At 35.9% G+C, this 15,062-nt stretch overlaps 2 protein-coding genes across 2 annotated transcripts in view; both read left to right on the top strand.

The window, feature by feature from the left end:
- The first annotated feature begins 5,920 nt into the window (after positions 1–5,920).
- ccndx (cyclin Dx) lies at positions 5,921–9,020 on the top strand. Its single transcript, XM_073829824.1, has 4 exons — positions 5,921–6,130; positions 7,126–7,341; positions 8,471–8,791; positions 8,880–9,020. Exons 1-4 carry the CDS (start codon positions 5,921–5,923, stop codon positions 9,018–9,020), a joined length of 888 nt encoding a protein of 295 aa, XP_073685925.1.
- Positions 9,021–10,278: 1,258 nt separating this feature from the next.
- The window catches only part of nucb1 (nucleobindin 1), a 7,013-nt gene continuing 2,229 nt past the window's right edge, over positions 10,279–15,062 (top strand). Inside the window, exons 1-11 of the mRNA XM_073829720.1 lie at positions 10,279–10,376; positions 10,645–10,768; positions 10,878–10,985; positions 11,093–11,225; positions 11,329–11,432; positions 12,979–13,164; positions 13,251–13,341; positions 13,421–13,479; positions 13,733–13,825; positions 14,295–14,384; positions 14,472–14,645. Coding sequence (XP_073685821.1) covers positions 10,655–10,768; positions 10,878–10,985; positions 11,093–11,225; positions 11,329–11,432; positions 12,979–13,164; positions 13,251–13,341; positions 13,421–13,479; positions 13,733–13,825; positions 14,295–14,384; positions 14,472–14,645 — 1,152 coding nt within the window. The 5' untranslated portion in view covers positions 10,279–10,376; positions 10,645–10,654. The remainder of the gene's footprint in view (positions 10,377–10,644; positions 10,769–10,877; positions 10,986–11,092; positions 11,226–11,328; positions 11,433–12,978; positions 13,165–13,250; positions 13,342–13,420; positions 13,480–13,732; positions 13,826–14,294; positions 14,385–14,471; positions 14,646–15,062) is intronic.

The following is a 15,062-nucleotide window of genomic DNA, read 5'->3' on the forward strand; positions in this document are numbered from 1 at the left end:
ACACAGACACACACTTTTACTCCTGAGACTCATCTTTGTCCCTTTTTACGGCCGGCAAGACCTCGCTTTACTGGAGAACAGAAAATGAGAAGAGTGTCTCATTCAAACTCAATCTGCTCTGAGTTAAGCTCTAGTTACTTTTCAAGCAGCTCTATGGTGTCTAAGTCTCTCTTTGTGCATTTGAGAACTTCATCAGTTTTAGAGGGTTATTGTTGTGTCATGAGAGTTACAGTTGAAGTCAAAAGTTTACATACACTTGATTAATATTGGGTTGTTACCTGATCCACAGCTGTATGTTTTTTTTTTGTTTTGTTTAATTGATAGTTGTTTATGAGTCCCTTGTTTGTCCTGAACAGTTAAACTTGAGTAAAATCCTTCGGGTCTCACAAATTCTTTGGTTTTCCAGTCTTTTTTTGTATTTGAACCCTTTCCAACAATGACTGTATGATTTTGAGATCCATCTTTTCACACTGAGGACAACTGAGGGACTCATATGCTATAACTATTACAGAAGGTTCAAATGCTCACTGATGCTTCAGAAGCAAACCCTATGCATTGGGGGGTGAAAACTTTTGAATTTTAAGATCAGGGTAAATTTATCTTATTTTGTCTTCTGAAAACATGTATGGGAAAAATGGATTGAAAAAAAACAAACAGGATATTTAGGCAAAATAAGAAAAATGTACATTCTGTTCAAAAGTTTTCACCCTCCAGCTCTTAATGAATCGTGTTTTCTACTTTTCAAAAAGTTTTTGAACTGTAAGTTTTTTTTTGTTTTTTTGTTTTTTGTAAAGAAGTCCCTTCTGCTCACAAAGCCTGCATTTATTTGATCCAAAGTACAGAAAAGACCGTAACATATATTTTTACTATTTACTGTTTTCTATTTGAATATATTTAAAAATGTAATTTATTCCTGTGATTTCCAAGCTGAATTTTTATTCATTACTCCAGTCACATGATCCTTGGGAAATCATTCTAATATTCTAAGATTTTTTTCAGATTTCTTTGAGTGATAGAAAATTTAGAAGAATTTTCAGAAATCTTTTGTAACATTATAAATGTCTTTATAATCACTTTTGATCAATTTAAAGCATCCTTGCTAAATAAAAAGTATTAAATAGTTGCATATGAGCATATGAGGGACTCATATGCAACTATTACAGAAGGTTCAAACGCTCACTGATGCTTCAGAAGGAAACATAATGCATTAAGATCAACATAAATTTTAAGATCAGGGTAAATTTATCTTATTTTGTCTTCTGGAAAACATGTATGGGAAAATGGATTGGAAAAAAATTGGGAAAAAACAAGATATTTAGGCAAAATAAGAAAAATGTACATTCTGTTCAAAGGTTTTCAACCAGAATCGTGAAGCATCAGTGAGGATTTTAACCTACTGTAATAGTTGCATATTCCCATAGTCCCTCAGTTGTCCTCAGTGTGAAAAGATGGATCTGAAAATCATACAGTCATTGTTGGAAAGTGTTATTTTTCTAAAGAACAGCAGGCAGTTTGACTGTTCAGGACAAACAAGAGACTCATGAACAACTGTCACTAAACAAAGAAACACATCTGTGGATAATTCAGGTAACAACACAGTATTAAAAATCAAGTTTATGTAAACTTTTGAATGGGGTCATTTTTATAAATCTATTATAAAAAACTATTTTTATATGTAGAACATCTTATTCAGGTCAGTAATAAATAAAAAATAACATGCATTTTTAATGATCTGTCTTATTTTGATAAAATAATGAACATTTTGCAAATTCTTGAAGGTGTGTGTAAACTTTTGACTTTAACTGTATATGCGTTGCCTTGGTGAAAGTTTTGGCAAAGGCAAATGAAATTCACACAAATAGCTAATGTCTTGTCAATAAGTGCACTAAATTATAAACAACAAAAACATAAAAATTGCTGCTGTGCAGAAAGGTAGAATCAACTTTGTATGACAATTTTTTTACGAAAGCTCAACTTCTGAAATGTTCAGCCACCTGTAGACATGCTGACAAATCCAGTCCTGAGGTCTCCACTTAAACGTGTCCTGCTGTGACTGTGAGGGCCATCCAGGAGTCGAGTGCGAGCGTGTGAAGTGTGTGTGAAGTGAGTGGGAGCAGAAGGCCAGGCACTGGTGTCTGACAGTGATTTGTAAAGAGAGACAATACGGCTCATTGACCTGCCGGCTCCACTGTCTGTTGCACATACCTCGCCCAGCCCTCCCATGAGGACTCACCGCTCTTTAAACAGGACACCAGATTGCCACAGGCTCAGGGAGGGGCTGGATGAGTGTGTGCTGTGTGAGATGGAGAGGCATAATGGGAGACTAGTTGCTTTGACAATGAGATTCCGCACAAAACGGGGGGGTGACGGGGTGATTAGGTGGCACGTGAGTAAGTGTGACTTCAGTGCGACTAAAACAAAAGTTGCACACTCTCCAGCTCTACCCATCAGTCTCAGTCTGCGTCTCACACTCCTGTATCCGATTTCAAAAAGCTTTTCCATCTGCTCTGAGCCTGATGTCATTTCAGACCTGGAAAATCAGGTGTTCTGGGTTATCAGTTTCACTTCTACTGCAGTTTTTGTAGTCACAGCTTTTTGAGGCTTCATTAAATATTCAAGACAAGACAAAAACTTTGTCTTGTTTAGAATATGTAATGAAGGCTCAAATGGCTGTTACTACAAAAACTGGAGTGATAAACACCAATAAAAACCAAATCTAGTGCTAAAAACTAAACACGTTCAATAAAATAAACTACTTTACTAAAAACTCTTTAAATATTTATTTTGTCACGTAAACCGTACCTGACATCTGTGAACTGTGAACATGGGCATGTGTTGTTAAATTATTAAAATATTAACTGAAAATCTCAGAGGGTAGTAAATATTTAAGGTCACAAAACGTGGAATCCCTGTTTTAAAAGGGCAGTGAAAGTAGGTGTTTAACCTTTAGAAAATGTTGATCTTACTGTATTAATAATAATATACAGTGGCCACCACTAATATTGGCACTCTTGGTAAATTTGAGTAACTTCACAAAATTCCAACCCTTCCAACTATTGAAAGTGTGAGGAAATCTCAATATGAAATAAATGTTTTTTCCAATGCATGTTGGCCACAATCATTGGCACCCCTAGAAATATCTCTGTATATTCCCATTCATATTTACATTTTTTTAGGGTGACTTGGAGCATGAAATTGTTCAGCCATGACTTTCTGTTCCACAGGATTATAAATATGAGGAACACAAAGGCCAAATTCCCTCATTCATCACAGTGAGTAAAACCAAAGAACATAATCCTGATGTGCAGAACAAGATTGTTGAGCTTCACAAAGTAGAAAGTGGCTGTAATAAATTAGCTAAAGCATTGATCCCCATTTCCACCATCAGGGCAATAATTAAGAAGTTCCAATCAACTAAAGATGTTATAAATCTGCCTAGAAGAGGACGTGTGTCTATGTTGTCCTAATGCACGATAAGGAGGAGAGTTTGAGTGGCCAAAGACTCTCCAAGGATCACAGCTGGAGAATTGCAGAGATTAGCTGAGTCTTGGGGTCAGAAAGCCTAAAATAAAATGATCAAACAGCCCATACAACACCACGGGAGGGTATCAAGAAAAATCCTTCTCCTTCATCCAAAAACAAACTCTAGCATATTCAGTTGTCAGATACAACTGGATCGTTAAACGGGACTGGCTTCTATGGTCAGATGAAATTTAGAAAAAGCTTTTTGACAAACAGGGATAAAAAGTACCCCACACACATGGTTACTGTTACATATACTGCTGGGTCTTTAATGTTGTGGGCCTATTTTTCTGCCGATGGTCCTGGACATCTTGTTTTAGATTCACGGCATCATGGATTCTATCAAATACCAATAATTAAAAATACTGAACCTGGCAGCCTCTGTTGGAAGTCTTATAATGGGCCATGGTTGGATCTTCCATCAGCATAATGATCCAAAACAAACATCAAAATCAACACAAAAATGTGTCACTGAGGACAAAATGAAGCTTCTGCCATGACCGTCCCAGTTCCCTGACCTGAACCCTAAAGAAAATGAGTGGGGTGAACAGAAGACAAGAGCTGGGAATCTAAAGGATCTGGAGATTCTGTATGAAAGAATGATCTCTGATCTTACGTCAGGTGTTCTCCAAACTCATCCGGCATAAAACTCTAGAGCTGTTATCTTGGGAAAAGGATGTTGCAATAATTGGGTGCCAATAATTGTGGCCAACGTGAACTAGAGAAAAACATTTATTTCATAATGAGATTTTCCCCTCACTTTCCATTGTTTTACTTAAATGAAAGGTTAGAATTTTATGATTTTTTTAATGAAAGATCAAAAGGATAAACAATGCAGATTTATTTTCACAGCCACCTTTGCTCCTATTTACCAAGAGTGCCAATTTTATTGGAGGGCACTGTATGAGTTTTCTATTCCCTTATTGTCATTTGCAATATGGGAATTATATTACCCTGTAACATACATAGGAATAACTATTAAATTTAATAGACACGATTTAAACTATTTTAAAATAATTACTATGAGGTGGTTATTAATGATAAACTTTTCCATAAATTTAAGTAATATTTGATTAACTATGTTTTCTTACAGCATAGGATCGAGTGGTTCAGCTTTATGTTAAAAACTAAACTGAAAACTGAATAGCAGTTCAGTATATTTTGTCAAAATTAAGCCTGATGCGAGACAGACCAATATCACAATTTCCAAGAGATAATTTTATGTTAGATAATAGATTTCTAACATTTCTAATAAGTGTCTCAAGAAAAAAAAATGCCATTTTTGCCTCTAATGTTAAAGTTATGAGACCATATGTGACCCTGGACTACAAAACCACTCATAAGGGAAATTTTTTTTTAAATTGAGATTTATACATCTGAATAAATAAGCTTTCCATTGATGTATGGTTTGTTAGGATAGGACAACTATTTGAAAACCTGGAATATGAAGGTGCAAAAAAAATCTAAATATTGAGAAAATCACCTTTAAAGTTGTCCAAATTAAGTTCTTGGCAATGCATATTACTATTTAAAAAAAATTAAGTTTTGATATATTAAAGGTAGGAAATGTACAAAATATCTTCCTGGAACAAGATCTTTACTTAATATCCTAATGATTTTTGGCATTAAAGAAAAATCGATAATTTTGACCCATACAATGTTGGCTATTGCTACAAATATACCCGTGGTCCAGGGTCACATATTTGTGGAATGTGCCTTGAGAATGCTTAAAAAACCATGACCTTCAACCACTAGCTGGACAGAGTCAAATACATCAAAGTCCACAAATGACTGCATATGCAGTTTTAAACCTTTATTTGATATATAGAAGTATAAATATAATCAAACCATCTTTATCAGATACCCTTCACTGTCAACGAACATCCATGTCTTATTGTTATTCATTCCCATTGTCACATTATGGTGATGACCTCTTTCTCTCCCCTCTCTCTCTCTCGCTCTCTCTTTTCTTCGCTCACTGACGGTGACAAGCTGTTGCTCTGTCCCTCTGGGCGACTCCCTCTCTTGTCTGCGCTCCTCTCTCCTCCCTCTCTCTCTCTCTCTCCCTCTCTCCACCTGTTAATGCCATTGTTGCTCAGCCAGCATTGTGGTCTTGTATTTTTTTACTCCACTCATTTTACACACCCCTCTTTTATTCCTCACTTTCTCACTTTTTTTCTTCAGCAGTCACCCATTTACTCAGAGGATATATAAGCAGAGCGAAGAGAGAAGAGGGGTGAGAACAACACAAGAAACACACACAGACACTCACCCAGCAGCACACACTGAAACCCAAGCACTTTAAATAGTGCAAGGAAGTTTGCACTCTCTCTGCAACTCTTTTACTCAGGACCAAGACTTTTGAGACAGTATTGGATCACAACTGCTGGCAGGAGTGATGTCTGTGTCTCTGTGGTGTGAGGAGGAAGAGGGCCAGGACAGGACTCAGCCTTCGGTTCGAGCCCCATGGGACCCCAGCGCCTCTGGACTGAGGGTTATTCAGAGACTTCTGCAGTCAGAGGAGAGATACCTGCCATCTCCTCTCTACATCTCTCTCATCCAGAGAGAACCACAGCGCAGAGAAGAACTGGCCAAGTGGACCATGGAGGTAGTTTTACAAGCTAAAAATCCACTGCTAAGAGTCAAATGTGACCCTGGACCACAAAACCAGTCTTAAGTAGCACAGGTTTATTTGTAGCAATAGCCAAAAATACATTGTATGGGTCAAAATTACAGATTTTTTCTTTTATGCCAAATATCATTAGGATATTAAGTTAAGATAATGTTCCATGATCCATTTTTTATTTGTAATATGCATTGCTAAGAACTTCATTTGGACAACTTTAAAGGCGATTTTCTCAATATTTTTTGCACCCTCAGATTCCAGATTTTCAAATAGTTATCTTGGCCAAATATTGTCCTATCCTAACAAACCATACATCAGTAGGAAAGCTTATTTATTCAGCTTTTTGGTATTTTTCAAAAAAATTATCCTTATGCCTGGATTTGTGGTCACAAATGTGTTGTTCATGTTTTTAATATCAGTAATTTTGTATTTGAAGCACTTAAGTAGTGTTTTTAATTTTTCTGCTTCAGAATTTCAGTGTTTTACCTGTTTGTGAAATCTAGCAGTTTCTAAGGATTTTATATATATATATAAAATCCTTAGAAACTGCTAGATTAAATCTTTTTTTTTTTTTATAAATCATTTTAAAATAAAACAATTAAATTAAAAGTTATAACAACAGTAAAACACTCAGAAAAGCTGTCCAAGTGGACCAAGGAGAAAGAATTTGGGGCTTTATGAAGATCGGTAAACTCCTTACAATGGTTTACAAATATATTTGTAATGAAAACAGAAAAAAGTCAGCACATCTAGGTTTCAAAAATACCAAAATTAAGTGATGTTTTAAACTCACATGCCTTTATACGACAAGTGATTAAGCACATGACACAAAAAAGCAGCATAATTATTTGAGTACTTCATATCAAGATGAAGCATACTAACTAAATGACAGGGACAAACGTCTACAGTCGTTTATATGTATAATTTAACTATTAGGTTTTTTGTTGTTTAAATCTTCTCTATCTGTGTTTTCATAGGTGTGCTGTGAATGTGACTGTGATGAGTCTGTATTTCCCTTGGCTGCCTCCCTGTTGGATCGATATCTGTCGGCCACTCTATCCCTGCCTGTCTCTCCATCCTGTCTGGCTGCAGCTTGTATTCTGGTGGCCTCAAAACTGACAGAAAGTGACACAGTTAGTGCAGACACTCTCTGTGCGGCTGCAGAGTATGACTTTCTCTCATCAAACCTGCGGGTGAGTGTTTTTATTATTATTTTTTAAATATATTATCCAAAAGTCTGAATAATAATAATACTTTTTTTTATTACAATTATCCACCTTATTTTTCCACAAGAAGAGAAGCAGCTATTTGTAAATGTTATGGTCTGATTTCTAGTCTCATTCGTATCCAGCTATTTTTCAAAAAAAAAATTTTAATGCATTTTGTTTCCTTCTGGAGCATCAGTGAGTGTTTGAACCTTCCGTAATAGTTGCATTTGAGTCTTTCAGTTGTCCTCAGGGGGAAAAGATGGATCTCAAAATCATACAGTCATTGTTGGAAAGGATTTAAATACACAAAAATGCTGAAAAACCAAAGAATTTGTGGGACCTGAAAGATTTTTCTAAAGAGCAGTGGGCAATTTAACAGTTTGACAAACAAGGGACTCATAAACTATCTAAAAAAAAAAAAAAACCAAAAACAGCTGTGGATCATTCAGGTAATAATAACACAGTATTAAGAATCAAGTGTATATAAACTTTTGAATGGGGTCAGTTTTATAAATGCAACTATTACTTTATCTATATATAAACTAATTTTATGTGAAATATCTTATTCAGGTCAGCACTAAATAAAAAATAACATGCATTTTCTATGATTCCTATTATTTTTAAGCAATAAGGTACGCGAGGCCGTGCTGTATCGTGAATAAATCACGGCTGAAGGGCGTTGTTAGCTGCAACCCCTTCAGCTGTGATTTATTCACGATACAGCACGGCCTCAAGTACCTTATTGCTTTTATAAAACGGTTACCACACAATAAAAATATTAAAATCAAAAATATATATTAATTTATATATATTAAGTTGTACGTTTTCATAAAATAAAATCATTAACTGCCTTCCGCTGTAAAAAATAGTCCCTAACTGCTGCAGCTGTGTTTACGTTGCTAAGGGTGGTTGCTAAGGGCGTTCAATGATACACAAACCAGTTGAGTGAAGCGGTCATAGCAGTGCCGTATCATGAATACGACACAGCTGCTGACCAATCAGAATTGAGGAATGGAACTAACCGTTTTATAATGGTAAAATAATGAACATTTGGAAGATTCTGCAAGGTGTGTGTAAAGTTTTGACTTAAAACTGTATATGCTTACTCCAACAGGAAATGGAGCGCGTGGTCCTGGCGACTCTTCGGTGGGATGTGGCAGCAGTGACTCCTCAGGACTTTATCCCACACTTCCTGCGTACTCTCGGGGAACTCAAGGATGGTGATGCGCAAACAGGAGACTTTATCGCAACGCTGCGGCGCCACAGCGATACACTTGTTGCCATGTGTGTCTGTGACTCACGATTTCTGGGAACACCTCCATCACTGGTTGCTGCGGCTGCACTGAACTCTGCCCTAAGGGGTTTAAGGGCCACGAGTTCTGGAGAGCTGAGTGTCATGACCTCTGCCCTGGCCACACTCTGTCAGACTGATGTGGTAAGCAAAGATTTACATATCTGACAGTATGTATGCGTCTGACTCTTGTTAATTGTCTAACTTGAACTATTCCTGCTTGTGGCGATAGGCGGTGCTGCAGTGCTGCACTGAGCTGATAGAAGGCGCTCTCAGGGAGAGACTGAGAAACGGAGCACAGGAGGAGAAAGATGGTGAAATTGAAGATGAAAGAGCCAGCACACCCACAGACCTAAGAGAAATAGACTTTTAATACAGGGCTAATTTATGAGTGATATTTATTGCATCTTACTTTTATTTATCAGTGAAACTGATTTAAACACAATGTGACATTTACGTTTTGTCTTATGTAATAACTTCTGAAGTGATCTAATTTATAATCATTTTTATTTATTTCATTGAGGGATTACGATTTACTTGTGCCATATTTATTACGTCTGTTGCCATAACATTATTGTGACTTTTTATGTATTACATTTTCTACGTTTCTATATTATCATATTATTTATTGTGTGCACATTTTTATATTTAATTTATTTTGTTTGTCAGTGTTTCAGCCTCTTTGTAATCAAAGTGTTGGATAAAAATGAATATCTATTTTTCGAAGTAATTAAAATAAAGTGTCTATGTTTGCCAGCAATGTGGTGCATCTCTCAAAGTCCATTTATGTAACAGTTACAAGAAAGAAAGAAAAAACATACTGCAAGATCTTCTAAAAACTAAGTTAGTTAGGACTCTCAAAGTACATTAATTAAAATAAAAAAGAAAGAGAAAGAAACATGCTGCAAGATCTTCTAAAAACTAAATTAGGTAATATTCCAAAAAAACTCTGAATCTTAAAGTCGATTATCTAGCACAATGAAAATATGAAACAACAGGAAGAAAGGAAAGAAAGACAGAAAGAAAGAAAGAAAGAAAGAAAGAAAGAAGGAAAGAAAGAAAAACATGCCACAAGACCTTCTAAAAACTAAATGGTAATACTCTAAAAACAAACAAACAAAAGAAAAAAGAAAGAAAAACATTGTGCAAGAAAAACTAAATTAGGTAGGAATCTGAAAGTCCATTTTCTAGCACAATTAAAATATGAAACAACAGGAAGAAAGAAAGAAAGAAAGAAAGAACTATTATTACTGTTGTTGTTGTTATTATTACCTACTTTATAAAAATTAACCGTGGTTCTACTACAAATAAAACCAAAAAACATGGTTAATGTAGTTTAACCAAGGTAACCTAAAATTAACCATGGTTTTGCTACACTAACCATAGTTTAACCATGGTATTTGTATTTTCGTAAGGGGTCAACTGTGAAAAATAGAAATAACCTTTTTTTGTTTACATACAAATAAGAGTTATTTTGTTTAGGGACACTTACATTAGACTGACCTTTTTTTGAAAAGTGGCTTACTGGAATTTATTTAAAAATGTATTCATTTATAATTGTAATAACTAACGGTGCTACAGATACAAAATACTGTAGGTTCGTGTTGGCAGAAAGCGTCGCGTTTGGATGGCGTCATAATTCATCGCCGCACTTGTTTGTGTGGCTGTAACGCTGAGTAATTTGTAGTCACAGGTTTCACTCACCGCTCAAACTGGATCTGACCCTGTGGTAAGAAAACTCGCTGTTTATTTGATGTACACTCACCAACTAAACTACAGACGTCGGTAGATGACTATGACTGTTTTTCTCATGAAGTTGTATCTGTTGTGAAACATGTTCAGTGTGTTTTCGCGAACTGTCCTACACTGACTTCCTTTCTTCGGCAGCTCTGTCTTGTCATGATCGATGTGTACTTATATAAATAAACCTGTCTCCTTAAAGAGACCGCTCTCTCTAACGAGTGAAAGTAAAGGCTGTCTAACCAATGTATCCAAAGGTATCCCAGGATGACAGGAGTCTTGAAAGGTCTGCTGCTATTGTCTCTGTGTCTCGTGGTGTGGACAGTGCCAATAGATCGCAAACAAAACCCTCCTGAGGAGGAGAAAGCAGAGGAGAATGTGGTAAGACTGGTCTCAAATCATGATCCTAGACTAGAACATGCCATGTGCATTAATCATATTGTTCAATATTGACTTGCTCTCTTGCTTTGGCTGTATGCGTATATCTCAGGATACTGGTCTGTACTATGACCGTTACCTCAGAGAGGTGATTGAGGTGTTGGAAACAGACCCTCACTTTAGAGAAAAACTCCAGACTGCCAACACAGACGACATCAAGGTAAAGCACTCACTCTGTAGAGCACATCAACAAATAGAAGAATCCCATTTCTCTTCTCTTCTTTCATCGGTAGTTCAAGTGTTTAACGGAAAGATACTGTGTTTTAGAATGGACGCTTGAGTAAGGAGTTGGATTTGGTGGGTCATCATGTGAGGACACGACTGGATGAGCTGAAGAGGCAAGAGGTGTCACGCCTCAGGATGTTGCTGAAGGCTAAACTGGACAGCACCAATGCACAGAGTGAGTGTGTTTATGTATTACTCAAGTGATACTGATGAGCAAGAGAATCTGTTGACGTGACTCCCACGCGCATGTTCACCCGGATGCTTTGTTGGGATTGCAGGTGTTCAGATGGATCATGCCTCCTTGTTGAAGCAGTTTGAACATCTGGACCCTCATAATCAAAACACATTTGAGGCCAAAGACCTGGAGCTGCTTATTTCTACGGTAAAACCCATTTCTAGCACGTCATAATGTAAAATCATGCAAAAAATCATTAAACAGAAATATTGACAGGCATTCAGTACATACTTGTTCAGCACCTACATTTAATCTTAAAGTTTCAAATGTGAGTAAATAAAATCCTCATCTTTATTTCTTTTCTTGTTTTTGTGTCAATCCAATTCTATTCTATTCAATTTATAATATGCATATTTTTTTCCTTTTCTAAAGTTTTTTTTAATTACATTTTTCAACACAAAATAGCAAGTGCACAGATAACTACAGAAGCCCGTTTCTGCCACTTACTATACAATAAGAAAAGGTAATTGCGACATTTTATCTCACAATTCTGACTTTTTTCCCTCACAATTCCGAGTTTACATCTTGCAATTTCTGACTTTTTAGAATTATGTAATACAAACTCAGAGTTCTTACTTTTTAATTAAAATTAAGTTTGTATCTTGCAGTTATTACTTTTTTTTTCCTCAGAATTGTGAGTTTTTATCTCGCAATTGTGACTCTTTCTCAGAATTGTGAGTTTATATCTCGCAATTGTGACTCTTTCTCTCAGAATTGTGAGTTTACATCTCGCAGTTGTGACTTTTTTTCTCATAATTGCGAGTTTGTATTTCACAATTGTGAGTATATCTATTGCAATTGTGACTTTTCCTCAAAATTGAGTTTATATCTCGTAATTGTGACTTTTTCTTAGAATTGCAGGTTTGTATCTCACAATTGTGACTCTTTTTCTCAGAATTGTGAGTATATATCTCCCAGTTGTGACTTTTTTCTCATAATTGCGAGTTTGTATTTCACAATTTTAAGTATATTTCTTGCAAATGTGACTTTTCCTCAAAATTGAGTTTATATCTCGCAATTGTGACTTATTTTCTCAGAATTGGAATTTTATATAATGCAATTGCAAGTTATTAAGTCAGAAATGTGAGATATAAACTCGCAAATTGAGAAAATATTCAGGGTTTTTTTGTTTATATCTCATAGTTCTGAGAAAAAAGTCAGAATTGCGAGATATAAACTTGTATTTGCTAGAAAAAGTCAGAATTGTGAGATAAAAAGGATTAATAACTTTTTTTATATTTTATTCAGTGGTGAAAACAGGCTTCCATAGATAACTGACCCATTCGCCTCAAGTGGAAATTTCATAATATTTTACAAAATTGACAAAATAACAAAGTCCCAACCAGTTGCATACAACAAATTGGTGAAAAAAAATTAGAAAAGGATAAAAAAAAACACAAATACAAATAAAAAAATCATTAAAAATATAAAAAGGCGGCACTTATATTTGTTTTTTAAAGTTATAAATGTGAATAAATAAACTGTTGATCTTTCGTCTTGTTTCTTATTTACTTGTTTCTGTGTTACTGTTTCTATCAGATTATAATATAATAATAGATTTTCTTTTTTAATTTTTTTTATTCACCACAAGTGAAAAATCCACAGTACTACATAAAAACACAAATACATACTTTACAAATAAATAATAAATAAATAAAGTGAAGAGTAAATTTTTTTGGTGCTTATTTATTAGGCCACCAAAGATCTTGAGAATTACGATGCGGAGCGTCATGAGGAGTTTAAGCGCTACGAGATGCTAAAAGAACATGAGAGGAGGGAGTACCTCAAGAGTTTGGATCAGGAGAAGAGAGAGAAGGAGGAGAAGAGAATCGAGGAGTTGAAAGAAAAACACCGGCAACATCCTAAAGTTAATGCTCCGGTGAGGGCATAAAGAAAGGGATGATTTGAATTAGTTGCTGTTTAGCACATTTTCTAAGTAAACTCACTTCCTTTTCATTCTTTTAGGGTAGCGTGGATCAATTACGGGAGGTCTGGAAAGAGACCGATGGGCTAGATCCACAGGAGTTCAATCCCAAGACTTTCTTTAAGCTCCACGGTGAGTCTTTTTGTCTTTAGCTAGTCCATAAGCAGCCGTTCCACAGTCAAAATGAATTTAATAGTGTTTTCTCACTTAGATACAAATGGTGACGGCGTGTTGGATGAGCAAGAGCTGGAGGCCCTTTTCACAAAAGAGGTAATGTTTCACCTTTGAGCTCGATGAGTCATTACAATCTGTTACTGACAGTCATGGAAGCCTCTTTATGCTGTAACTGAGTCAGCAGTTAAGACTCTGGTGGGCTCTAGTGGATGTCCTGAGTAAAACAACATCAGCATGGAGCATCACATAAAGCTCATAAAAGCTGTTCTTGACATGCAGTACACAAGCAAATATCAATATTTGAAGAGGTGCACGTTCATTTATACTTTTTCTTTTTTCACCGTCTTAGCTGGAGAAGGTGTACGATCCCAAGAATGAAGAGGATGACATGATGGAGATGGAGGAGGAGAGGCTGAGGATGCGAGAACATGTCATGCAAAACGTAAAACCTTCTTTTTTTCCCCACAATCTCTCTCATTGAGTGTTTACATGTTTTAACAAAACAATCAGTTCATAAAAGACTGTTTACATGAAATAATTTTTCTTTTTCATGAGTCTTTCCTTGTTTTTGTTGTTTAAAATGTGTGATAAGTGAACATTGAATGAGTCATTTGAATGTCCAATGTTGTAAGGGTGTATGTAAACACTGTCATTCTCTCTCTTGCCTTTATCTGTCTTTCTCCTTCAGCTTTTTAACACTTTCACAGTGTGTGGAGCAGCAGAGACTCCATCTGTTCTGTTCCTTCAGGATCCATGAGATGACAAAATAGTCATTCTTTTATCTAATTTAAAATGTTCACTGCATTAGAGTCTTTTTTTTTAATTAGCCACTTCAGTTCGTTTGTAATTACCTTTAAATCGTTCACTTTTTAAATGGCTTTTTCCCCTCTCTGTGCTTCTTCTCACTGCAGGTAGATCTCAATCATGATAGACTGGTCAGCCTGGAAGAGTTCCTCAAATCTACAGAGAAGAGAGAGTTTAACAACCCAAAGGAATGGGAGGTCAGAGCCAGATTTAGGTGCATGTCCGATTATACTGTCTGTACATGGCAGTGTTGTGATAAATGTTTAATCTTTCTAAACTTCCAGACACTAGATGATACAAAGCCAGTGTACACAGAAGAAGAGCTGCTGCGTTTTGAGGCAGAACTTCGGGATAAGGAGGTGGAGCTTGGCAGAAGGGCAGAGAAATTACGACAGGAGCAGGAACTTCTCAAAGAGAGAAGCAAAGCTCTAGAAGCCCAGAAACGAGAATATCAACAGGTAAAAGACACTGGTTTCAATTGGTTGCAACCCTTGTCTTGGTGTTGCCTTTACACGTTTAGAATAGCTGTATTATTTCTAGCTATTATTGCTTATTGCTTTTTCTCGTTCAAGACAGTTAGGGTATGTCAAAAAACTCCCATCTCATTTTCTCCATCAGCTGTTTTACCTTTCTTGTTAAGGGTGTTTAATCTGCTTTGCATGTTCACTTTGCAAACACTGGGTCGGTACATCTGCAGCAATGTAGGATCATCTTGAAATGATTTTTTGAAGTTGAGGGAGAAAATAAGATGGGAGTTTTTCAACATACATTAACTGGCTTGAACTGGAAAAAAATTGAGTTGACATGTTTGTGGTTAAAGTATATAAATTGTAAAAAAAAAAAAAAAAGATTGTTTCGCTAGATAAGACTTTTTT

Source organism: Garra rufa, chromosome 1, assembly GCF_049309525.1.
Source record: "Garra rufa chromosome 1, GarRuf1.0, whole genome shotgun sequence".
NCBI classification, from domain to species: domain Eukaryota; kingdom Metazoa; phylum Chordata; class Actinopteri; order Cypriniformes; family Cyprinidae; genus Garra; species Garra rufa.

What these genes read in the sequence shown, in the direction of transcription:
- ccndx (XM_073829824.1), top strand. Translation starts at nt 5,921, where the DNA reads ATGTCTGTGTCTCTGTGGTGTGAGGAGGAAGAGGGCCAGGACAGGACT. An exon ending in TGGCCAAGTGGACCATGGAG is followed by an intron (nt 6,131 to 7,125) that starts GTAGTTTTACAA and finishes GTGTTTTCATAG; the next exon opens with GTGTGCTGTGAATGTGACTG. An exon ending in TTCTCTCATCAAACCTGCGG is followed by an intron (nt 7,342 to 8,470) that starts GTGAGTGTTTTT and finishes TTACTCCAACAG; the next exon opens with GAAATGGAGCGCGTGGTCCT.